This window comes from Enhydra lutris, unplaced genomic scaffold, assembly GCF_002288905.1.
Source record: "Enhydra lutris kenyoni isolate GAN:26980312 unplaced genomic scaffold, ASM228890v2 scaffoldscaffold48, whole genome shotgun sequence".
Taxonomy (NCBI): Eukaryota; Metazoa; Chordata; class Mammalia; order Carnivora; family Mustelidae; genus Enhydra; species Enhydra lutris.
Window position 1 is genome coordinate 475,734 of NW_019154132.1, and position 25,641 is coordinate 501,374.

General features: G+C 36.1%; 1 protein-coding gene across 1 annotated transcript in view; it reads right to left on the reverse strand.

Moving 5' to 3' along the window:
- Positions 1-25,641, reverse strand: part of LOC111156692 (exocyst complex component 2) — a 307,781-nt gene that overhangs the window by 135,329 nt on the left and 146,811 nt on the right. Inside the window, exons 14-20 of the mRNA XM_022517721.1 lie at positions 13,613-13,678; positions 13,287-13,444; positions 12,763-12,884; positions 10,700-10,761; positions 5,651-5,731; positions 5,136-5,195; positions 4,172-4,233 (exon numbers count right to left, since the gene is read on the reverse strand). Of these exons, the coding sequence (XP_022373429.1) occupies positions 4,172-4,233; positions 5,136-5,195; positions 5,651-5,731; positions 10,700-10,761; positions 12,763-12,884; positions 13,287-13,444; positions 13,613-13,678 (611 nt within the window). The remainder of the gene's footprint in view (positions 1-4,171; positions 4,234-5,135; positions 5,196-5,650; positions 5,732-10,699; positions 10,762-12,762; positions 12,885-13,286; positions 13,445-13,612; positions 13,679-25,641) is intronic.

Below are 25,641 nucleotides of genomic sequence, written 5' to 3' on the forward strand. Positions count from 1 at the left end.
GAACATAGGCAATAACGTCTTCAACACTGGCTACAGCAAATTCTTTCAAGACACGTCTTCAAAGGCAAAGGAATTAAAAGCAAAAATGACCTTTTGGGACTTCATCAAGATCAAAAGCTTCTGTGCAGCAAAGGAAACAGTCAACAAAACAAAGAGGCAACCCACAGAATGGGAGAGGGTATTTGCAAATGACACTACAAAGGGCTAATATCCAAGATCTATAAGGAACTTTCAAACTCAACACCCAAAAAAACAGATAAGTCAAAAAATGGGCAGAAGACATGAACAGACACTTGTCCAGTAAAGACATACAAATGGCTAATGACACATGAAAAAATGTTCATCATCATTAGCCAATAGGCAATTCCAAACCAAAACCACATTGAGATACCACCTTACACAGTTAGAATGGCAAAAATTAACAAAGCAAGAGAAAAACAAATATCGGAGAGGATGTGGAGAAAGTGGAACCCTCTTTCTCACTGTTGGTGGGAATGCAAGTTGGTGCAGTCACTTTGGAAACAGTGTGGAGATTCCTCAGAAAATTAAATATAGAGCTATCCCATGACCTGGCAATTGTACTATTGGGTATTTACCCCAAAGATACAGATGCAGTGAAAAGAAGGGCCATCTGTACCCCAATGTTCATAGCAGCAATGTCCACGATCGCCAAACTGTGGAAAGAGCTGAGATGCCCTTCAACAGACATATGGATAAAGAAGATGTAGTCCATATATACAATAGAATATTACTCAGCCATTAGAAAGGATGAATACCCAACTTTTGTATCAACATGGATGGGACTGGAGGAGATTATGCTGAGTAAAATAAGTCAAGCAAAGAAAATCTATCATATGGTTTCACTTACTTGTGGAACATAAGGAATAACATGGAGGACATTAAGAGAAGGAAAGGAAAAGTGAAGAGAGGTAAATTGGAGGGAGAGATGAACCATGAGAGACTGTGGACTCTGAGAAACAAACTGAGAGTTTTAGAGGGGATGGGGTGGAGGGATGGGTGAGCCTGATGGTGGGTATTAAGGTGGGTATTCCACATATTACAAGGAACACTGGGTGTTAGATGCGGACAATGTATCTTGGAACACTGCCTCAAAAACCAATGATGTATTGTATGGTGAATAACACAACACAATTAAAAAAAAAAAAAACCAAAGGGGAAAATAGCTAATAATTTAATATAGAGGTACAGATTCAAATTAATTGAAATGTTTTTAACTATCAGAATCTCCAGAGTGCTTTTCAAGCTCATTTACATAATAAACCACTTATAGGTGAGCTGAGTTAGGAAATTAGCTAATAATCAACAAGTGACCAAAGATACAAAATTGCAGGGGAGGAAATACTATAATCCACTGATCAAGTGATAAAATAGAATGATAATCAACACTTTAGCCGGAATTCTTTTCCTTAAACCTAACCAATGGATTTTAGAATTCATATGGAACAGTAAATAAATGAAAATATCAAATAATATTTGAAAATAGAATCGATAAAAAGATATCAATCTTAATTAAAAAAACAAAGTAATGAACATTAAAATAATACAAAAAGATATAAAACATATACGAATGAATAGAACAGAAAATAAAGTTCAGAAATATAGGGAAAAACCTGAAGACTCCACCAAAAAACTACTAGAACTAATAAATGAATTCAGTAAAGTCGCAGGATAGAAAATCAATGTACAGGAATCTGCTGAGTTCCTATACACTAATAATAAAGTAGCAGAAAGAGAAATTAAGAAAAAAAAAATCCCATGTACAACTGCACCAAAAATAACAAAATACCCAGGAATAAACCTAAACAAACAGGCAAAAGATCTGTACATTGAAAACTGTAAAACACTGATAGAAGAAATTAAAGACCAAAAAATGAAATGACATTCCATGCTCATGGATTGGAAGAAGAAATATTGTTAAAATGTATGTATTACACAAAGCAATCTATACTTTTAATGCAATTCCTATCAAAATACCAATGGCATTTTTCACAGAACTAGAACAAGTAATCCTAAAATCTGTATGGAAGCACAAAAGACCCCAAATTGCCAAAACAATCTTAAAAAGAAAAGCAAAGCTAGAGGTATCACAATTCTAGACTTCAAGTTATATTATAAAGCTGTAGTCATCAAGACAGTATGGTACTGGCACAAAAATGGAAACATGGATCAATGGAACAGAAAAGAAAACCAAGACTAAACTAATATCATATGGTCACTTAATTCTTTTTAAAAGATTTTATTTATTTATTTGACAGAGAGAGAGAGAGAGACCAGGGGGAGTAGGAGAGGGAAAAGCAGGCTTCCTGCTAATCAAGGAGCCCGATGCGGGGCTTGATCCCAGAACCCTGAGATCATGACCTGAGCCAAAGGCAGACGTTTAACAACTGAACCATCCAGGCACCCCAGGACACTTAATCTTTGACAAAGCAGAAAAGAATATGCAAAAGGACAGTCTCTTCAAGAAATGGTGTTGGGAAAACTGGACAGCAACATCCAAAAAAAGAAACTGGACCACTTTATCACACAATACACAAAAATAAATTCAAAATGGATTAAAAACCTAGAAGTGAGACCTGAAACCATAAGAAACCTAGAACAGAACACAGGCAGTAACCACTTTAACACTAGCCAGAGCAACTTTTTCTGGATAACTTCCCTTTTGCAAGGGAAACAAAAGCAAAAGTCAACCACTGGGACTACACTTAATTAAAAAGCTTCTGCCCAGCAAAGAAAACAGTCTCAAAACTAAAAGGCAACCTACAAAATGGAAGAAAATATCTACAAATGACATATCCAATAAAGGGTTAGTATCCAAAACATAAAGAACTTATAAAGTTCAACACCCAAAGAACAAATTTAAAAATGAGCAGAACACATGAACAGGCATTTCTCCAAAAAAGACATCCAGATGGCCAAGACACATGAAAAGATGTTCATCATCACTCATCATTAGGGAAATGCAAATCAAAGATACAATGAGATACCACCTCACACCTGTTAGAATATCCTTAAGGTATAAATTGGTAATTTGACAAGTTTTCCAAGTTTGTGATATTCTTGGTATTGGTTTACAAATGACATATCCAGTAAAGGGTGAGTATCCAAAATATAAAGTCTCTCAGTGTATAATGCTACTGCCTCTTTGAGACTTAATAAATATTGAACTGTAGCTTTTCTGTGATTTGATGTTATATATTTAACACGATCCACCAGGAATTTGTATTGTTAATCAATTTCCTGATACTGTTGATTAAACGTCTTTCCTTCCATATTGTTTTGTTACAATTTCTGTTTCAGACACTACTGAATTCTAATACATAGTGTTATGTATTTCTGAACTTTTCTTTTTTTTAAATTTTATTTCATTTTATTTTAAACTCCACATACAGTGTTATTTTAGTTTCAGGTGTACAATATAGCAATTTGACAGTTCTATACATCGCTCCTGCTCATCACAAGTGCACTCCTTAATCCCCATTACCTGGTTTTATAAATACCAATTTATACCTGTTAGAAATACCTTAAATGGCATTTATTTCAGTATTTTCTGTGTCAGAGCATTAACCTTAACACAGAAGTTACATGTGCCAAATATCATTCAATAACATTCAGATAAATTACATACTAAAGGATTCTATAGAACAATATTATAAAAGAATTATTATCAGAATTTGTAAATGTTAAGAATCAACATGTATCCTCTGAAGCTCAAATAACTAAGCCTGACCCAGACTTAATTCTACTAGAAAAATTAGTCTTTAACAAGAGTACAGAATTCTCTAACATCAGAATGTTAGAGAATCAGCTATTAGTTCTAAAGGTTATCAACTAGGAATTATATATCTATTATATATCTTAATTTTCATTATTATTTATAAAACTTGTATATATTATTTATAAAACTTGTTGCTTTCAGTAATTAGTAACCAATCAGGTCTTCAGTTTGCTCAACATTTTTCTAGGAATGCTAAAATGAGTTCAGAAGATGAAGAAATTATATACAAATACAGGTCAAATATATAAAAATATAATTTTAATATATATAATCTATCTTTCTTATTGTCTTAGTTTATAAGACTACATATAAAACATTGGTCTGCATTTTTAATCCTCCTAAATGCATCAGTGAGATTAGTTTCAGTTTACTTACTGTGTAGTATCTACATCTGCATCAGGCTTAGTGCTCAACTGTTCCAGACAGTATATAAAAATCTAAGTCAAAAATAAGAAGTTTCAGTAACATGATTCTTAGATATTAATTGATTTGGACATTAAAAATAACTTTCTGTAAATAAATTCCTTTTTTTTTTTAAAAGAGTGTATGCACATGCACTCACAAGTGGAGAGGGGTGGGCAGAAGGAGAGAGAGAATCTTAAGCAGGCTCCAGTGCAGCATCAGAGCCTGACACAGGGCTTAATCTCATGGCCCTTAGTTCATGACCTGAGCTGAAATCAACAGTCGGATGCTTAACCAACTTAGCCACCCAGGTGCCCCAATAATCCTATGTAAATAAAAAAACCCAAATATATACTAAGTGATATGTATGTATGTATGTATATCTCCTAGAAGTGATAGAATAAATATCCTGTATATGTACATAAATTAAGTGCTGAAAGATTTAAAGCACCTATGTTTTGATCCAACTATAAATTCCTGAATTTATTTTAGGAAAAAGACCTTTTCCTTCCTTTCATCACTCAGTTGCATGCTCAACTTTGTTATGTTCTGACAAAGCACTAGTCCCAACCAAAGAACTTCACACTGTAGACACAATGTAAACAACTATCATGTCATTTAATTTGTGCTGTAACAGAAATATAAGTAAAGTAAGAGGAAAACACACAAAAAAGTATAATATAAAGTATACAAAAGTATACTTTTAAAAAGTATATAAAAGTATAAAAGTATATAAAAAGAAGTATAATATAAAGGGGTATTTCTAGAATAAGGTGGAATTAATCCTACCTTGAACTTTGTTACCTTACTTGCCATAAACTATTACAGACTCAGACAAGATGAAAAAAGAATGTTATACATATATTATTAATAGGTGGGAGTTTACAATAATTTGCTTTATTTCAGGTTTCAGGGCATCAGTGCTTTTACATATTACCTGCATGATATTGATGCTGAGTTGACAAACCTCCTCCTGTGTTTTAGGTTGTTGAAAGACCTATAAAGAAGAATTTTGATAAGTTTTTGGACTTCACTGAGAAAACAAAATTTTGTGTTTATGAAGCTTGATATAAAAAGAATCACACATGGGAAACTGCTTCCAGTGTGGGTAACCTTAATCTGAAAGGGACAATGATAAAGAGCTGCATTCCAGGCAGTGTTTTTGTCCTGAGAATACACTGGCATGGAGCAGCCTGACAACATTCAGGTCAGTCATTCTCTCTGCATACAAAGTGTTGATGATTCCAATTACTCTACCTACAACAAATTCACATTTTAACTTGTCAGCCTATTATGGAACCAAGATTGACACCCTATGCGATTAAATGAAATAAAACAAGCAAGCAGCTGAGGAAAAAGCTCTCTTGTGCTGAAATGACTTATTTACAACTGTGATTCCCACAGGTTCCTGGAAAAGACTGAAACAGAAGTTGAAGTTAATGGAAAACTTACACTGGCTTCTCCAGGTTTGCACTCTAGAACTCCTTTAAGTGACTGCAGAGAATGTACAATGCACTGCTCAAACTGATAGGGCTGAAGAAAAAAAAAATACATTATCTTAAAAATCAAAAATAAGCATTGGCTATTAAGATATTGAACACTGCGATACAGATGGCCCTTTTTTTCACTACGTCTGTATCACTGGGGTAAATACCCAGTAGTGGGATTGCAGGGTCATAGGGAAGCTCTATTTTTAATTTCTTAAGGAATCTCCACACTGTTTTCCAAAGGGGCTACACCAACTTGCATTCCCACCAACAGTGTAAGAGGGTTCTCCTTTCTCCAAATCCTCTCCAAAACTTGTTGCTTACTGTCTTGTTAATTTTGGCCATTCTCATGGGTGTAAGATGATATCTCAATGTGGTTTGGATTTTAATCTCCCTGATGACTAATGATGATGAACATTTTTTCACGTGTCTATTAGCCATTTGTATGTCTTTACTGGACAAGTGTCTGTTCATGTATTCTGCCCATTTTTTACATTATGCTGAGTAAAATAAGTCAAGCAGAGAAAGTCAATTATCATATGGTTTTACTTACTTGTGGAGCATAAGGAATAACATGGAGGACATTAGGAGAAGGAAATGAAAAGTGATTTGGGGGAAATCAGAGGGGGAGATGAACCATGAGAGACTATGGACTCTGAGAAACAAACTGAGGGTTTTGGAAGGAGCGGGGTGGGGGGTTAGGTGAGCCTGGTGGTGGGTATTAAGGAGGGCATGTATTGCATGGAGCACTGACTGTGGTACATAAACAGTGAATCTTGGAACACTGAAAAAATAAAAAAAATAATAAAAGATATTGAACAGAAGCAAATAATGACCTAAAACTCTCAATTTTACAGATTTATTGAAAGGAAAACAGATGCCAACAACTTAACAGATAATCTCTTAGACATCAAGATTTAGATTTGGCATGTTTTACACTTGATATCTAAAAATGGGTAAATCTTGAAATTCTAAAATACATCTACTTCTAGAACAGAAGTCAGGTATAAATAAAATTTTCCTTCAAAATTCTACTGAGAGGCAAATGACCTGATAAAGAACAGATGTAACAAGTTTATATTTTATTATTATTATTTTGAGAGAGAGAAAGCATGCTCAAGAGGGGGAGGTAGGGGCAGAGGGAGAGAGAGAATCTTAACCAGACTCCACATTCAGTGGTGAGCCTGATGTGGGGCTCCATCTCACGACCCTGAGATCATGACCTGAGCTGAAATCAGGAGTCAGATGCTTAACAAACTGAACCACCCTAGGCGCCCCAAGAAAATCTTATTTTTAAGCAGTTTAAAGATAAGGCCAATAGGAAAATATTTTTAAAAAGAGGTGCCCCACAAATTCATATTTTAAATACTACTTCCAGGATATATTCTGAGCTCAGTCTCCTAGATCTTCTACATGTCTGGAACTGCTCAAAATTTAATGTTACTAATATTATTCGTAGGAGGTCTATGATCTTTAATTCCAAAGTCATTACAGTTATTTTTTATATACACGAAAAGAACAAATGGGAACTCAGAGAAAAATCGATGATGAGAAGGAGGAGGAGGAGGATGCTGGAGGGAAATCTACTCCAACTAAGACAAAGAAGACTTAGTGAAAACATTTAAGCTGACATTTGAAGGGGAAGAGGAGTCAATCCCTTAAAAGATAAGGGAAGGGGGTGATGAGCTCAGGGAGGCAGGACAACATGTGCACAGGCCAGGGTGGGCAGAGACCAAAGGGGTTGTGGAACCACAAGAATAGCAGTGCATCGCAACCACTAACCGTGAGCTTGGCAGTACAAGATGAGGCTAAGGGTCTGGGTTTCACTTAGAAGCACAAGGCCACATAAGGCTCATAGTTCAACTGAAAAGCTATGTGCAAATGCTTCAATTTTTAAAAGAGATTGGGGGAGAAAACTGAACAGAAGGGATACCTATATACAAAGATGATTCTTTTTTCTTTTTTTTTTTTTTTACAAAAAGGAAGCAAAACTTAATGAAAGCTAAAATATTGCCTCAACCTTAATATCATTTTAATACTCCACTTTGAAACCACAAGAGGGCACCATAAAAAAAACTTCAAAGTACCCCCAAAATAAATAAAAATAAAAGCATATAGTATGAAATACCAACTGCACAGAAGTATTTCAAGAGTCAAAATGTTTGGTAGATACCTGACCTTATCCCTCCAACCTACCTGCCTCAAAAGTTGGGAAAATCTAAGATGTTAAAATAATAATAGAATTAAATCCAAAATTCAACTGTGGGCAATTACATCTTGATGTTCATATGTAGTTACTTAGATTTCTTGCATTAATAGCTGAACTAGAGTTTCTTAATTTCTTTTTATATTTATATTAATACAGTAAACAGGGAATACCAGAGAACTCCAGTAGTTTCAGTTAAAGTGGGAGTAAAAGTACAAACATCTGCTATTTCTTTTCTCTAAAAAGAAATAGTACTATCTCTGCATATTGTTAGTGAACCACCCAATTTAGCTGACTAAAGGAGTTATCACAAATCATTCCAGTTCTTAGGAAAGAGGAAAGCTCTCAGAATTGAAAATTTTAAAAAATTAAAAAATTAAAAATTTCAGGGAAAGAAAAATATATTACTATTCTAAAAAATGTGACTGGTACTTTGGAAATGTTAAGAAGATATAAATTAGTAGTGTATAATAGAATTTGAGACAATTTAAGTCATTGTTCAAAGTTTTAAGAATTTTACAGATGTTAGGTTAAAATACTCAAAGCTGGAGCTTCAACTTTTACTCTATGCACTGATTCACCTTTTTTTCTGAAGTGAGGTCCATGCTGACTAGCTTAAAACACGCTCAGCTTTATCAACACTATTCTGTTAGCATATTTCTTTACCAACATCTGGCTATAAGATACAATGGCTGACACCAGAAGTAGAACTTTTTGTGGGTCATTCATCTACAAAGTTTAGTCTTCTACTTGTATTTGTGACAAACATGAAATTATTCTATGGTTACAGTTTCTTAATATTATAGTTAAACTTTAAATTGACTACAAACAAGTCTATAGTGACCATTTCAAAATATTTTCTAAGAGGTTTAACTACTATAATCAAACAACCAAACTTAGATATGGCAGCCACCACATAAGCACACGGTGGGACCCAGATGTGGCAGTTATCATGTAACATTCACCAGGACCCAGATTCAGTTGCTATCACATAAGCACTAAATGGGACCCAGAGAGGTAAAGTGGCTTCTTTAAGAGTGTATGGCTATTGGATCACCTGACTGGCTCAGTCAGAAGAGCATGCAACTCTTGATTTTAGGGTCCTGAGTTCCGGCCCCATGTTGGGTATAGAGATAAATAAATAAACTTAAAAAAAAAAAGATTGCATAACTATTATGTGACGGAACTAAGGACTGAACCGGGATTCTGTACCCTTTCTGTTGACACAGTATGCTTAGTCACCAATTCTGTAGAGATGTGACCTTTTTTTTTTTTTTTTTAGATTTTATTTATTTATTTGAGAGAGAGCGCATGGGTGAGAGGTAAGAGGAGGAGAGAGAACCTGAAGCAGAGTCCACACTGAGCACACAGAGCCAATCAGAAACATGGCATATTAATTTTAGAGTCATCATCTGTTCAGATGAGAGTCTGAGATTTTCAAAATAATTTTGAAAATAGTTTTCATGATATACCATGTTTTCACATCTGTTTCATGGATTCCCACAACGATCCTGTAGGTGGGTGTATCAGTTAAATTGACATTCAGATGCTAAAACATTGAGGGCCTTTAGACAAGGTGGGCATTTCTTTTTTCTCTAACATTAAAGAAACAGAACTAGTATGGCAGCTTAGTGATGCAGTCAATACAAAAGGCTCCTTCTGACTTTCTTCATTGTGATCCTTATTGTGGCTTCTGTCTCTGGATGGCCTCATGATCACAAAAAGGCCACTGTAGTTCCAACCACCCTGGCCTTATTCCTGTCATGGGAAAAGTCCAGCACTTTCTTAGGAGCGAGACACAGCTGACCAGTCTTCCTACATCTAGTTGACTAGAATTTATTCACATTCCTATCCCAGTGGAGGCTGGAAAAATGCAGTTTTTGTTGTTGTTGTTTTGCAGAGCACATTGTTAATCCCAACAGTTTCTGTTTTAACTTAGAAAGAAAAATGGAGAAAATACATCTGGGGAATGCAGTCAGGTTTCTGCCTTCATCTACAAAGTTTAGTCTTCTAATTTGTATTTGTGACAAACATGAAATTATTCTATGGTTACAGTTGCTTAATATTATAGTTCAACTTTTTAATTGCCCGCTTGACTATGTATGTATCTGGAGAGGTTTGCTGTTATTGTTGTTTGTTTTGTTTCGTTTTGGCTTAGAGGCCAGCACCAGCATTTCTTTCTATTCTATTTTTCTAAAAAATTCAAGTTACTGGGTAACTTAGAATGAAGCACAATCCATTTTAAAATGTAATGCAGACAACAGTGACACATGATGAAGAGAACCCTAAAAGAAATCACAGTTTTTATTAATTTTTAAATATTTGTGGTTAGTGTTAAGCAAAACTGACTCTGAAAAGGAAAACATTAAGAAGTTTATTTTTCTATTTTTCTATATATATATATAAATTACATATATAATTTATATATATTTATACATATATTTTTATATATTTTCTATTTTTATATATTTCTATATATAAAAATATTTATATTTTCTATTTCTATTATTATTTCTATTTCCTTATTTTTTTCTATTTCTGAAAATGATATAGAATTACAATGCAGAGAATATATGCTTATTTTTTAATTAACATATAATGTATTATTTGTTTCAGGGGTACAGGTCTGTGATTAATCAGTCTTACACAATTCACAGCACTCACCATAGCACATACCCTCCCCAATGACCATCTCCTAGCTATCCCATCCCTCCCACTGCCTCCCCTAGAATATATGCTTATTAATAAAATAAATCATTATTTTGAATATACACTAATGATTAATCACTGAAAAGAATTTAAACTTACAAGAGAAGTCAGTCCTTCATTATCTATAATCCAGTCTTCCTTTTCAGCTAACCTCTTTATTTCTAAAGAGAAAATAAGCACACAAGTACTTTTTATTATAATTATCTAGTTGAACTTTGCAGAGATAAAAATCTGTAAATATTACGGGTTTTCATCGTTTTATATGGGTTTGTAAAAAAATGAAAGATAGGTAATAATATAAAACATAATTCTGGTAAACTCAAGGATTTAAATATGTATTGTTTACAATTAAATATTAAATATGGATTTTTTTTTTCATAAAACATTAATGTAAATAAATTTAGCCCAATTTGGAGACTGCTAGACTAGGCTTAATGACAACTTCAGATAATGGTTTATTACTTATTCAAAGCACTCTTGAAAATAGTTAACATGTACAAAATAAACTACAAAATATTTTTTTCCTAAAGTATCTGATGAAAAATTTATATTGTTTTAATCTTAGACACTCTTCTTAAATTTTTTTTTTTTTTAAGATTGTATTTATTCATTTGAGAGAGAGTGAGAGTGAGAAGGAGCATGAGAGGGAGAGTCAGGGGAGAAGCAGACTCCCCGTGGAGCTGGGAGCCCAATGTGGGGCTCGATCCCAAGACTCTGGGATCATGACCTGAGCCGAAGGCAGTCACTTAACCAACTGAGCCACCCAGGTGCCCCTAATCTTAGACACTTCTGATGACTGGCAAAGGAATGCCACCTGTCCAAACCTTTAGCATTTCAGGCTGTCTCAGGTCCCTAGGGGGAGCAGGTAAATTCAGAGGACACTGCTGTTTCTCACCTGGATTCTGTTCCCTTTCTGTTGACACAGTATGTTTAGTCACCAATTCTGTAGAGATGTGACCTTTTTTTTTTTTTTTTAGATTTTATTTATTTGAGAGAGAGAGCCTGGGTGAGAGGGAAGAGGAGGAGAGAGAACCTGAAGCAGAGTCAACACTGAGCACACAGAGCCAATGTTGGACTCCATCAATCCCACAACCACAAGATCATTACCTGAGCCGAAACCAAGAGTTGGATACTTAACCGACCGGGCCACCAAGGTGCCCCAAGATGTGACCTTCTTACTTGAAAGTCCTGGTGACAGACACTTATGGCTTATGTTATTTATAATGATGTTCTTGACTGCCTTTGAAAATATTTAATATCTAAATTGCTGCTTTATAAAGATAACCCTTCCTTTTATGATTATATGCACAAAATCCTGAAAATTCTAAAATATATAAAGAAAATGTGCATCACTTATAATTTCTACTATACAGAAAACCACTGTTAGTCTTTCTTCTGACTTTACACTGGTATTTCTAAATATTTAAAATATACATACAGGATGCCTGGGTGGCTCAGTCAGTTAAGTATCTGCCTTTGGCTCAGGGTCTTAGGATCAAGTCCCATATCGGACTCCTTTTCAGCGGGAGCCTGCTTCTGCCTCTGCCTACTGCTCCCCCTGCTTGTCCTCTCTCCTTTCCTCTCTTTCTCTGATAAATAAATAAATAAATCTTAAAAAAATAAAGTATACATCTTTTCAAAATTGGACTCATACTTTATATACATTTTATACTATACTTTTTCTACTTAACATTTGCCATAAGGATGTTCTTATATCCTGAAATATTTTCAAGTATATCCATATTAATTTATGCATGGTCTGGCATCTCAGGTAAATAGATTTGGAAAGATATTTAGAAAAGGAAAAAAATCCTATTGAGCAGCTATTTGTGATCTAAAATATTCAAATTCCCATAAAAGTAATTCTGTCATTTTTAAGGATTAGAAGATAGAAAGAGGTGGCATATTTAGATAATCATTACCTAGCAAATGTCATCAATTTTTTTTTTAAATATTTTATTTGTTTATTTGACAGACAGCTAGAGAGAGAGCACAAGTAAGCAGAGCGGCAGGCAGAGGGAGAGAGAGAAGCAGGCTCTCTGCTGAGCAGGGAGCCCGATGCGGGGCTCGATCCCAGGACCCTGGAATCATGACCCGAGCCGAAGGCAGCCACTTAACCAACTGAGCCACCCAGGCGCCCCCATCAATTTTTTTTAACATACCTTCTGCTGTGTGTTGCAATGTGACCATCACACAACGTACTCGGAGATCCAAAATGAGATCCTGGATAGTCTGTAACATGTCATTAGGAATTTCAAGGGCAGTCAACGATTCATAAGTAAGCCTGTGAAAGAGACACAATAAAACAAAAATGAGCAGAGTATGATATTGAAGCAATTCCTGTCATCAGTTTGGCCAGGCTATGGAGGTTATAAGCTACAATATTATACTGAAAGCCCGGGGAAAGTAAAACCATAACAGGAATCATAATACAGCACTAATACCGAATTAAACAATAAGAAGATCCTCATTCAGTATGACATTCTCATCAAACATAAGCACCAGGAAGGTTTAGCTTAGATGCTTTATGATACAGAGGAAATACTGGAGGCAAGAAGACAGAGTAAAATTCTTTGTTGACTATATTAAAAAATCTTATCCCAAATTGAATGTGTTGGTATTTCCTTTTTCCCTCAAAAAGACAAAAAAAATTTACCCCTTTTCAGAAGAATGAGTCCATATTTACCTTATGGTCTGGATGACATGAGCAAGCCACTGTCCTGAGAGCTCAGATTTCACCTCCCAGCCTCCATACTGCCTCACTCCACACTCTGGGATGCTGAGTGGGAGCAGGGCTCCACGGATCAACTTCACAAGACACTGCATTACTTCTTGAATCATTTTCTAGATAATGACAAGAGTAAAACTGCATTAAAAGTCATTAATTTGACTAAATCAGCTAAAGGAATCTGCCTGAACAATGATGAATAGTTTGAATGTAAAGTTTTCTAGTAACTTTGGTTGAGAAAACCTTACCCTGTGAAAAAGTCTACATACTTATCCTTAACTTACCTTAAAATCATTTTGTCTTTGCCTTACATTCTTTGATCTTTCAATCTGGCCTGATTTCTCCGCAGTCTTAAAAATTAAAAAAGCAAAATCAAATATATTAGTTGTCTTCAGATACCAGTTGTATATAAAGAGACCATAAGATATAGTTGTAATGTGACTGAAAGGAATGTATAAGACATAATCTAAGTTTCTGATTTAAAAACAGACTTAGAAAAACTTTCTTATTCATCTTCTTAAAACATTTAAATACAATTTCCATAAATAAGCCTAAGAATTAAGTTGAAATTACTTTTTTTGTAGGTGAATTTCATGTGCCATATTCATTAATAATTGTTTATGGTTAAACCTAAATCATACCCAGGATAAATTTCTCAATACTATTTCTCATTAGATAGTATAGAAAAAAAAGGAAAAGTAAACTCTCGATTAACATCTAGGAATCTTGGGCTATCCATTCCCTTCCTTTAAGCACTTATAAATAAGCACTATACTTGGCATTTTATTTTTTAAAAATTATAAATCACTGTTCTTTTAGGGACTTTATAGTTTAATTCAGGAGAGAATATATTCTAGAATTCTCAAACTAAATTTTTATCTATTTACTGCTAGCCATGTTTTCCTCTGATATTTCTTTCTCCTTAAAGTAGTATGTGGAAGACTACATTGATTAAAAGAGAAATACATTCAATTGGATTTTAGTTAACTTTTTACTCCCAAATTTTCAAACAACTAAATATTACCATATAAAATGCCTGAGAAGGGAGGGTAAGCTTGGAAAACTTTCAAAATAAAGAAATAATAACAAAATGGTATGGTAAAAACAAAAATTCTGATACTTCATTAACATAATGTGAAATTATCCTTTAAAGGTAAAATGCTTATGAATTATTCACTAGAGACATGTCAAGAGAACTTTCAAGTTGACAACTGACTTCAAGTTAATTTTAAAATACAAATAATGTTCCATATATTTTTGGTATAAGCCAGAGAAACAGTCTATAGAGTTCATTATTATGATAAGCATTACTAACATGAATGAGCAAAAGAAGGGTAAGGATTGCTGAATGTTTTCAACAAAAACATCAGACATACCTGTTAAAAAGTGGCCAACATACGCATATATACATACCTCTTCAGGCTCTAATTTACATTTATTGTATAATTTTATATTAAAATTATATAGCTTTTATAATTTTTTCTTTATAGAAATGTACTTCTGCTTTTAAAGAATCAAAGTTTGATTTTTGAAAAAACTAAGCTTAAAATTCACCTCAGTAATAATTCAATAAGCAAATTCTTAAATTCATTAAGAAACAACACTCAAAAGTCTTTATAAATGAGGATTTCACTTAGAAGCTGATGTTTTTGTCCCTTTATTTTTAAAACAAATGAGAAGTAACTGCAGTGTTTTAAAGTGACAGTGAGAAGTGACTATAGGGGCTGGTATTAGCACAGCCAATTAGAAGGATGTTGCACTCACCTAGGTGAGCAATCACAGCAACTAAGGTGAAAGGAGGTAAGCCATGAACTCGTGCGGATGGCTTAGACACAAGATTCCTAGGTAGAGGTGACTGAAGAACCTGTCAATTCTACTGGGTGTTTCAGCGAGAAAGGAAAGATGTCAGTAGTGACTCCTATCTGAGTCATGACCACTCAGGTTAAGTCCAACTGGCCCTGAATGTCTGTTAGCCTACTTTCTGTTTCTGTCAAAGTGTGATGCTCTGATTCAAAGTTAACACTTCAGGCAATATAGTGGCCTAGGTGTAGAAAAGCAAATGAATGGCCCCAGGCTTACCAAGGTGATATATTAGCTATTCTCTAATTAATGCAGTTTGTCGTGTCCTAGTCTTAGGCACTTTTTTTCTCTATACACTCTCACTAATTTATTCTCAAGGCTTCACATATCATTTCTGTCTAGTGTCTTCCTATTTTGGATTTCGTACTCAATTCCAACATGTGTGTATATAGGGGGAGGAGTTTTCCCTCAAGAACAAGGAATTCTCCAGACACCGGCTGGGTGTCCTCAATTCAACTCAATTCTGACACAATGTACCTAGAAATAACATCTGATCCCACAAGTTAAAGGCCCAGTCCTACAAGATTTGCACCCCCCAACACACAGTTAGATGCCAATCTCAAGACCAGGTTGTCACCTGTGCTTCTGACCTATTGGCTACAGATCAGAGGTTCCTATAATTCCCTGCATGGGTTCAATTAACTTGTTACAACAGCTCACAGAACTAGGAAATATGTTTACCCACTAGATTACCAGTTTATTATAAAAGGATAAAACTCAGAAATGGTTGGAGCAAGGTATAAGGAAAGGATGCAGTGCTTCCATGCCCTCTCCTTGCATCTCCACACATTCACCAACCTGGAAGTTCTCTAAACCCTGTCCTTTGGGTTTTTATGGCGGCTTCATTGCAAAGGCATGACTGATTATATCACCGGCCATTGGCAACTGATTCGACCTCCAGTTCCATTCCCCTACTTAGAGGTCTGAGGGTTAGACTGTGACCTTCAACCCTCTAATTGTATCGTTGGTGATCCAAGCAATCAGCACCCCATCCTTAGGTGGCAATGGAGGTCATGTTACTAACAAAAGACACATTATTAACAAAAAAATTTCCTCATTTAAGGAAATCCCCAGGGTTTTAGAGCTCTGTGCCCCAAACCAAAAGACCATATATATTTCTTATTATAAATCACAATGTCACACTTCCAAATTTATAGCTCTACCCCAAATCTTTCATCTGAAGCCCAAATCTGATTTTCAGATTGTCTACTTCATGTCTCTTCTTGAATAACTCACAATAATCTCAAACTCAATACATTAAAAGTAGAAAACTAATATTTTCCTCCAAACATGTTCTTCAGGTCTATCTGACTTTGTGAATGTCACACCTACTCATTTGAGAGTCCATTTGGTAGCTTTATGTTTACTCTTGCCCTCATCTTACTCATCTGATCCATCAGTAAGTCTGATCAACACTATTTCCAAAATACAAATGAAATCTATCATTTTCTCTCCAACTCCACTAACAAAACCTTAATCCAAACACCATCATTTCCTGCCCAGACAGCTTTAATAGTTTATCCACTCTGCCTTTTGTTCCCTGCCAATTCATTCTTGAACAGATAACCAGATTGGTCTTTTTAAAACCAAAACTCTGATCAGGTTACTTCACCAGTTAGGGTCTATCGGTGGCTTCCCACCATACTTGGAATACACATTCTTTACCACGGTCTGTAACAAAGCCTTGTCAGTTGGTCCCTGCTTCCTCCTCTAGCCTCATCTCCCGCTTCTCCTGATACCCTAAACCACAGCTCAGTATACTCTGAATGTTTTTACCTTCTTCCTGTTTTTCAAATATGCCAAGCTCCTTTCCTTGGCTTTGCAATGTGCTGTTGTTTCTTCCCAATACATTCTTTTCCCTGATTCTTTGTGTGGCTGTTTCCCTCTTATGTTTCAAGTTTTGGTTTCAGTGTCATCTCCTTAGAGAGATCTTCCCTGACCTCCATCCCACTGATATTCTTTATCTTAGAACCTACTTGTTTCTTTTATAGCTATTAGCAAAATTTAAGATAAATTTTTTAAAAATTGATTTTGGTTCTGTCTCTCCAGGAAGGGAGATGTCATATTTATCTTGGTCACTATTTTATATATTTATATATTTTAGAATTTATATTATATGTGAGTTACATGTACATACATGTATATGTAGTGTATGTACATGTATCAGTACCTGTCACATAGTGTGTTCAGGATATTTGGTGAATGAAGGATCACCTAGGGTTAGCGTTCCTCAGGACCTCCTGGGATATATTTTAGAAAGCATACTGCTAGGATAATTTGAAGGTCTTCTTTAAAAAACTTGAACTCCTACATCTCCACAAGGCTAACTGGCCCTTTGAAGGAGATCTGCCAGGCATAATCCTATGATATATTCCTAAAAAGTCCAACAGATTGACTGCTTCTCCTGGAGATTTAAAATAACAAAGAGGGATAAACAGAGGTTTAAGAACTCCCTGTGAATACTGAGGGTTGGGAGGACTCTTGTAGGTGTGGAATTCAGATGTTGCTAAGGAACCCAGCACCCACTGTGATAAGAAAAGGCACAGAATGACACTGGAATTCTATACTGTAAAATCTAAGTTAAGGGCCTTGTGATGGTTAATTCTACCTGTTAACCTAAGTGGGCCACAGGGTGCTCAGATATTCATTTAACATTATTCTGGGTATGTCTGTGAGAGTGTTTTTGGATGAGATTAACATTTGAATTGGTAGGCCAAGGAAAGCAGATTGTCCTCATTAATGAGGGTGGAACCCATCCAATCAGTGGAAGGCCTGACTAGAACAAAAAAGCTGACCCTCCTTCCAGGAAGGGGGTTATTCCTCCCGCTTCACTGCCTTGAATGGGGACATTGAACTGAAACATTGGTACTTCCTGGATCTCAAGCCTCTTGGCTTTCAGATTGGAACTACACCATGGGCATTCTTGAGTCTCCAACTTGAGGACTGCAGATTCTGGGACTTCTTAACCTCTATAATCAGGTAAGCCAAATTCCTTCAATCTTTCTCTTTATATACAGTTGGAAGCAGAATCAACATCTTCTTGGTTCTATTTCTCTGAACCCTGAATGACAGTGTTGGTTTAGTGTGCTATGGACAAAGGGATGGAGCTCTGAAATAAAGGCATAATTTGTTTCAATAAAGAGTCAAGCCAGCATAAAACTGTATAAGTATACTGATAACAGATGGTGCTTTTCTAATTCTAGCTGTCACAGTACTTAATACTGAACTTTTTGTATAGTAGGCTTGTTTAATGGGCTAGTTATTTCATAGCTTTGTTCTAAATATTTTTAAATCAAAAAAAGAGTGAAGATCCATCCTTACAAAACATTATATCAAAATTAAAACTAAATTTTGCCTATTAAACAGGTACTAATGAATGCATGATGACATTTACTAGACAAAATAATTTACAAACTTCAAGGACTGGTCTCCAAATACATAGAAATTGGAGAGGGCAGGAATTAGTTTTAAGGCATACCTCTTGAAACTGTTAATTAAAAAATAGTTAGTTATCAACATATTGAACTACATGAGTTGCCCTATTTTTAAAAGAAAATCTAATTTTGGAAGATAAAGTGCATTTTAATTTATATACTATGAGTTATACAACTTTTTAAAATGTTGATTATTAATGTTTAAAAATTATTTGGACGCCTTAACATATTCACTCCAATTATATTATATTTAGGGTATATCTAAAGGTGAGATCTCAACCTAATATTAACCATTTCTTTAACTAAAAACCTTAACTCTTTCCTGCACACACAGACCAAAACTACTTTGTGGTAAGACCAACGGCTAGATTTCACTGTTCTGATTCATGTATGTTACTTCACATGGGCATGACTGGTTTGAAGAACTATTTTTTAAACTGTCTGAAACTCCATCTAAATCTTTAACGGATGGGCTCTTCATAAAGCAAAATAGTTCTCTAACTAGAAAAAACCCTTCAAGTAAATTCTGTTTAAATATTACAAAACTCTCTTATGTGGGTTTAAATACCAACTATCAAAAGCCTTGGAACTCTTCCTGGTTTTAATTTAATTAAGTTTCTGGATTTCACTAATAGTTTGATATGGTGACCACACATTCCTAACTCCTCCATTCCATTCCCTTCTACTACCCTTCAGTGTCTTTCTCGCTTTTTAATAGAGGATAAATAGTTTAAAAACATGCCCAAATCAGTATAGTATACTCAATTTTTTAATAATTATAATTAATAAGTATTACTATAATCTCTTAAAGGCTTAAAAATACAGATAGGTAGAAATACCATAGGCATATCCAACAACTAATGTTTCAGTAAAATACTCCAGATGAAAATCTTGGGAATTTTATGAACTCTAAAAAACTCAAGATAAGGCAACTACTATCTTTGTGTGGTAGGCGACTTACAGCAATCAATCTGGAAGGAAGAAACACTGGACTGGAAATAAATAACTAGGTCTAAAACCCATTTCCTAAGGTATTAATTCTTTTGATGAGTGAATCCATCTAGACATTATTCAGTATGACTCTAATAGTTCAACAGTCCACTATATTTTTTTTTAAGATTTTATTTATTTATTTGATAAAGAGAGAGACAGAGAGCACACAAGCAGGGGGAGCAGCAGAAGGAGAGAGAGAAGTAGTGTTTCTGCTGAGCAGGGACCCCAGTGCAGGGCTTAGTCTCAGGACCCTGGGATCATGACCTGAACCAAAGGCAGACACTTAACCAACTGAGCCACCCAGGCACCCCAACAGTCCACTATTTCTTAATGCTACTAAACTTTATTCTCTGAACACCTATTATGTGCCAGGCCAATACAATTTTAAATATTGGAATAAATATGTATTCTAAATAATAAGATTAAATTTTCATTTACCTGCTGGACACTGTTATAAGCACTTCACTGACATTAACTTGTTTAATCCTCAAACCTGACCTGTGCAATCAGGCATAGAGTAATAAAGTTATTTGCCTCAAGTCACAGCTAATAAGTGACATATTTTGGACATTTCTATTTAAACACTAAAATTAGTGCTCTGTAAAAGAGCTATTATTAACACCATCAGCCAAGGCACTGATATGGAAGCAGCTAACCTTTCCAGTCCTCACGAGCCATCAGGAATAGAGACGAAGCAGATAGGAAGAGGAAGTTATGACACAGTATCAGTGGTGTGGCTGTTCTACACCATGGCAGAGGGCAAGAACCCCAAACCTGTCCTCAGCACACAGAGCCACACAACTCTCATGCAGCTGAGAGGAATAAAAAAGCAAAATGATACAGACATGTGTGAAAGCAGAATGTTGAAAAAACTTTTTTCAGGACACCAGAAAAACTGAAATTAAAGCATTCTCTTCCTCAGACTGGGAGGAGCTAAGATTAAAGTGTACTAAGGAGCTAAGATTAAAGTGTACACTAAGATTAAAGTGTACTAGGAGGAACCTAGGCCTGTCTGGCACCTCAGCACAACTAGATAACTATCAAATCATTCTGAATACCCAAGAAATCAACATAAGGTCTGACAGAAAAAAACTTTTTAATTGGAGGGAGAGAAGAGGCCAAATTGAGGAAGACAGGAACTGTGGTGGTAAAATTTGTGGGAAGAAAAGGATCACAGGTATTGCAGAGGGGAAGGAGCCCTACTCACAGAGAAAGGAGAGAGAGAAGAGCATACAGGGAAATGCACAAGGACAACACTTCCTCAAAGCCATTAGCTGTAAAAATGAGAAGGGCTGGAGAGGGGCTGATTTTTTGAGTTTCTGCAACCAGTAGGGCTCAGAGACTGGAGTTCAAAGGGCAGTGGGCTTGGCTGAGATAGAGATCCTACTCCTAGAGAGAAGGCAAGCAAGCAGATGAGGGCAGACAGGACAATCCAAGGATCACCTAAGGTACATGGAAGAGAGACTGTTCACTCTTCTTGGAGCACATCTGTGAGAGGTGGCATTCACAGAGACACCTCTTGGAGGACAAAAGAGCTGCAGAGCGCCATTTCTCCCCACCCCCTCACCCCTTAGCATAAGCACTAAAGGCAGAAAACCTGCACACTGGCTGTTTAGCCTCCTTTGCTCCAAATCCCATGCCCCTGCACTCTAGCATAACTGCCCCAGAGCAACGAGACCCTCCCCAAGAAGACGTGCTCAGAACCCGCTACTGCATGACCTTAAAGTTTGGAGTTTCAAAAGTCACCGGAGTTGGATGGAATATAATCCAAAGTGCACTGTGCTGCTCCAGGCAGGCAAGCAACCTGGAGATAGAAAGAGAGAAAACAGGAATCTGAGAAACACCAGGGATGCATAAGAGGAAATTATTCACTCTTCTGGAAGTGTTTCCCTGGGAGCAGCAAGCACAGATACCCCTCTCTAGGGACAAAGGAGCTGGCTGGCACCATTTTTTTCCCCCATTCTTCAGCATAAACCAACTTAAGTAAACAACACAATGCCAACACTGGCTGCCTAATCTGCTTACACCAATCTCATTCCCTTGCATTCTGCTGGTACTGCTTTTCTCAGAGCAGGAGGCCCCTTCCCAGAAGACCAGCAGAAACCCCTGTACCTACCACATCTACTAACCATAGAGTTCTGAAAACTTCACTTGTAGTGGGAATAGCATCAGATCTCATTTAACAAGAAGACCAGAGCACACCTAGTTAAAACTTGTCATACTCTGGCCAATGTCCAAACACTCCCAAACACAGTAGCAGAATGCATGCAGCATACACCAGAGACGCTTCCTGAAGCACCAGGCCCTGGACACTGTATGACCTCTTCTTCCTAAAGCTCTCAATATCGGGAAACATAGCAAGATTTTCTAATATAGAAAAAGACAGAGACCTAGACAAAACAAAAAGAGGAATTCGTCCTAAAAGAAAGAACAAAAAAAGGTCACAGGCAGAGATCAAATCAAAAAAGGTATAAGTATATGCCTGATGCAGAATTTAAAGAAACAGTCATAAGGATAATCACTGGGCTTGAAAAAAGAATGGAAGATATCAGGGAGACGCTTACCACAGATATAAAAGAGTTTAAAAAAATGAAAAATGCAATAACTGAAATTCAAAACAGACTGGATGTAATGACTGCAAGGACAGAAGAAGCAGGGCAATGAATAAGTGATACAGAAAATAGTACAATGGACAATAATGAAGCCAAACAAAAGAGAGAATTATGGATCACAATAATAGACTTAGGGAACTCCGTGAATTAATCAAACACAAAAACATTCGTATCATAGGAGTCCCAGAAGAAGAGAGAGGAAAGTGGGCAAAAGGTTTATATGAGGAAATAATAGCTGAAAACTTCCTTCATCTAGGAAAGAATACAGACATCCGAATTCAGGAGACACAGAGAACTCCCTCAAAATCAACAAAAGCAGGCCAAAAACAACATATTCCAGTTAATTTGCACAATATAGTGATAGAGAAAAACTCCTGAAGACAGCAAGACAAAAGAAGTCCCTAACTTACAACAGAAGACCAGAAGGGTAGCTGCAGAACTCTCCACAGAAACTTGGCAAGCCAGAAGACAGTGGCATTCAATGTGCTGAATGGGAAAAATCTGCAGCCAAGAATACTCTATGCAGCAGGATACATAAAGAGTTTCCCAGATAAACAAAAACTAAAGGACGTCATGACCATTAAACCAGCCCTGAAAGAAATATTAAAGGGGACTTGTTGAGTGGGAAGGAAAGACCAAAAGTGGCAATGACTAGAAAGAAAAAGATAAAATCTCCAGAAAAAAAAGACAAAACAGGGAATAAAATAAATATGCACTACATACATATCTATCAATAATAATTCTGAATGTAAATGGACGAAATGCTCCAATCAAAAGACACAGGATGTCAGAATATTTAAAAAAAAAAAAGTCCCATGTACATGCTGCCTACAAGAGACTTATTTAGACCTAATGACACCTGTAGATTCAAAGTGAGGGGAAGTTCAGTGGAATTCTACCAAACATTTAAAGAATTAATACCTAGTCTTCTGAAACTGTTTCAAAAAACAGAAATGGAAGGAAAACTTCCAAACTTATTCTATTAGACCAGGATTATTTTGATCCCAAAACTAGACAACGACCCCACGAAAAGAGAGAATTACCAATATCCCTGATGAACCAATTCTAAAATTCTCAACAGGACACTAGCTAATAGGATCCAACAGTAAATTAAAAGGATTATTCACCACAACCAAGTCGGATTTATCCCTGGGCTACAAACTGTGGTTCAACGTTTGCAAATCAATTAAAGTGATATACCACATTAATTTAAAAAAAAAAAAAAAGGACAAGAACTATATGATCTTCTTGATATATGCAGAAAAAGCATCTGACAAAATCCATCATCCTTTCTTGACAAAAACTCCCTGCAGTGTAGGGATAGAAGTAACACAACTCAATATCATAAAAGGCATATGCGAAAAACACACAGCAAGGGGCGCCTGGGTGGCTCAGTCAGTTAAGGATCTGCCTCTGGTTTAGGTCATAATCCCTGGGTCCTGGGATCAAGCCCTATGTTGGGCTCCCTGTTCCGTGGGGAGCTTGCTTCTCTCCTTCCCCACTGCTCATGCTCTCATTATCTCTCTCTCAAATAAACAAGTGAATAAGTCTTTAAAGAAAAAAAGAAAGAAAGAAAGAAAAACCCACAGTGAATATTATCCTCAACAGTGAAAAACTGAGACCTTTTGTCCTAAGATCAGGAACATGACAGGGATATCAACTCTCATCACTGTTTTTCAACACAGTACTGCAAGTCCTAGTCTCAGCTATCAGAAAACTAAAAGAAATAAAAGGCACCCAAATTGGCAAAGAAGAAGTCAAACGCTCACTCTTCACAGATGACATGATACTTTATGTAAAAATCCTGAGATATTCTACCCAAAAATTGCTATAAATGATACAAAAATTGAGCAAAGTCACAGGATATAAAATCAATGCACAGAAATTAGTTGCATTTTTATACACTAATAATGAAGCAGAAGATAGAGAAAACAAGGAATAAATCCCACTTACAACTGTACCAAAAACCATAAGATACCTGGGACTAACCCTAACCAAAGAAGTAAAGGGTCTGTACCCTAAAATCTACAGAACACTTATGAAATTGAGGGAGGCACAAAGAAATGGAAAAGCATTCCATACTCTTGGGTTGGTAGAATAAATATTGTTAAAATGTCTATGCTACCCAGAGTATCTACACATTCAATTCAATCTCTATCAAAATACCATCGACATTTTTCACAGAGCTAGAACAAACAATCTTAAAATTTGTATGGAATGAGAAAAGACCCTGAGTAGCCATAGGAATGTTGAAATCAAAACCAAAGTTAGAGGCATCACAATTCCTGATGTCAAGTTGTATTACAAAGCTGTCATTATTAAGACAGTGTGTTACTGGCAAAAAAACAGACACATAGATCAATGGAACACAAGAGAGAACCCAGTAATGGACCCTCAACTCTATGGTCAACTAATCTTCATCAAAGCAGGAAAGAATATCCAAGGTGGGGGGACCAGTCTCTTCAACAAAGGGGGTGAAATTGGAAAGCCACATGCAGAGGAATGAAACTGGACCACTTCCTTACACCATACACTAAAATAAACTCAAAATGGATGAAAGACCTAAATGTGAGACAGGAATCTGTCAAAATCCTACAGGAGTTGGGATGCCTGGGTGGCTCAGTTGGTTAAGCCACTGCCTTCGGCTCAGGTCATGATCCCAGAGTCCTGGGATTGAGTCCCATATCGGGCTTCCCCTGCTTTGCGGGAAGCCTGCTTTTCCCTCTCCCCCTGGTAGTGCTCGCTCTCTTTCTCTCTCTCTCTCTCTCTCTCTCTGTCAGATAAATAAATAGAATCTTTTAAAAAAAAGAGAGAGAGAGAACACAGGCAGCAACCTCTTTTACTTCGGCTGCAGGAACTTCTTGCTAGACAGGTCTCGAAAAGGCAAAAGAAACAAAGGCAAAAATGAACTATTAGGACTTCATAAGGATAAAAAGTTTTTGCACAGCAAAAAATCGTCAACAAAACTAAAAGGCAACCTATAGAATGGGAGAAGATATTTGCAAATGCCTTATCAGATAAAGGGCTAGCACCCAAAAATCTTATAAAGAACTTACCAAAACTCAACACCCAAAAAAACAAAACAAAACAAAAATCCACTGAATGAATGGGTAGATGAACAGACACATCTCCAAAGACATACAAATGGCCAACAGACACATGAGAAAATGCTCAATATCACTTGTAATCAGGCAAATACAAATCAAAACCACAATGACTTACCACCTCATACCAGTCAGAAGGACTAAAATTAACAAGTCAGGAAATAACACATGTTAGAGGATATGGAAAAAGGGAACCCTCTTACACTGGTGGTGGGGATAAAAAGTGGTGCAGCCACTCTGGAAAACAGTATGGAGGTTCTTTAACAAGTTAAAAATTGAGCTACCCTCTGACCTAGCAATTACACTACTC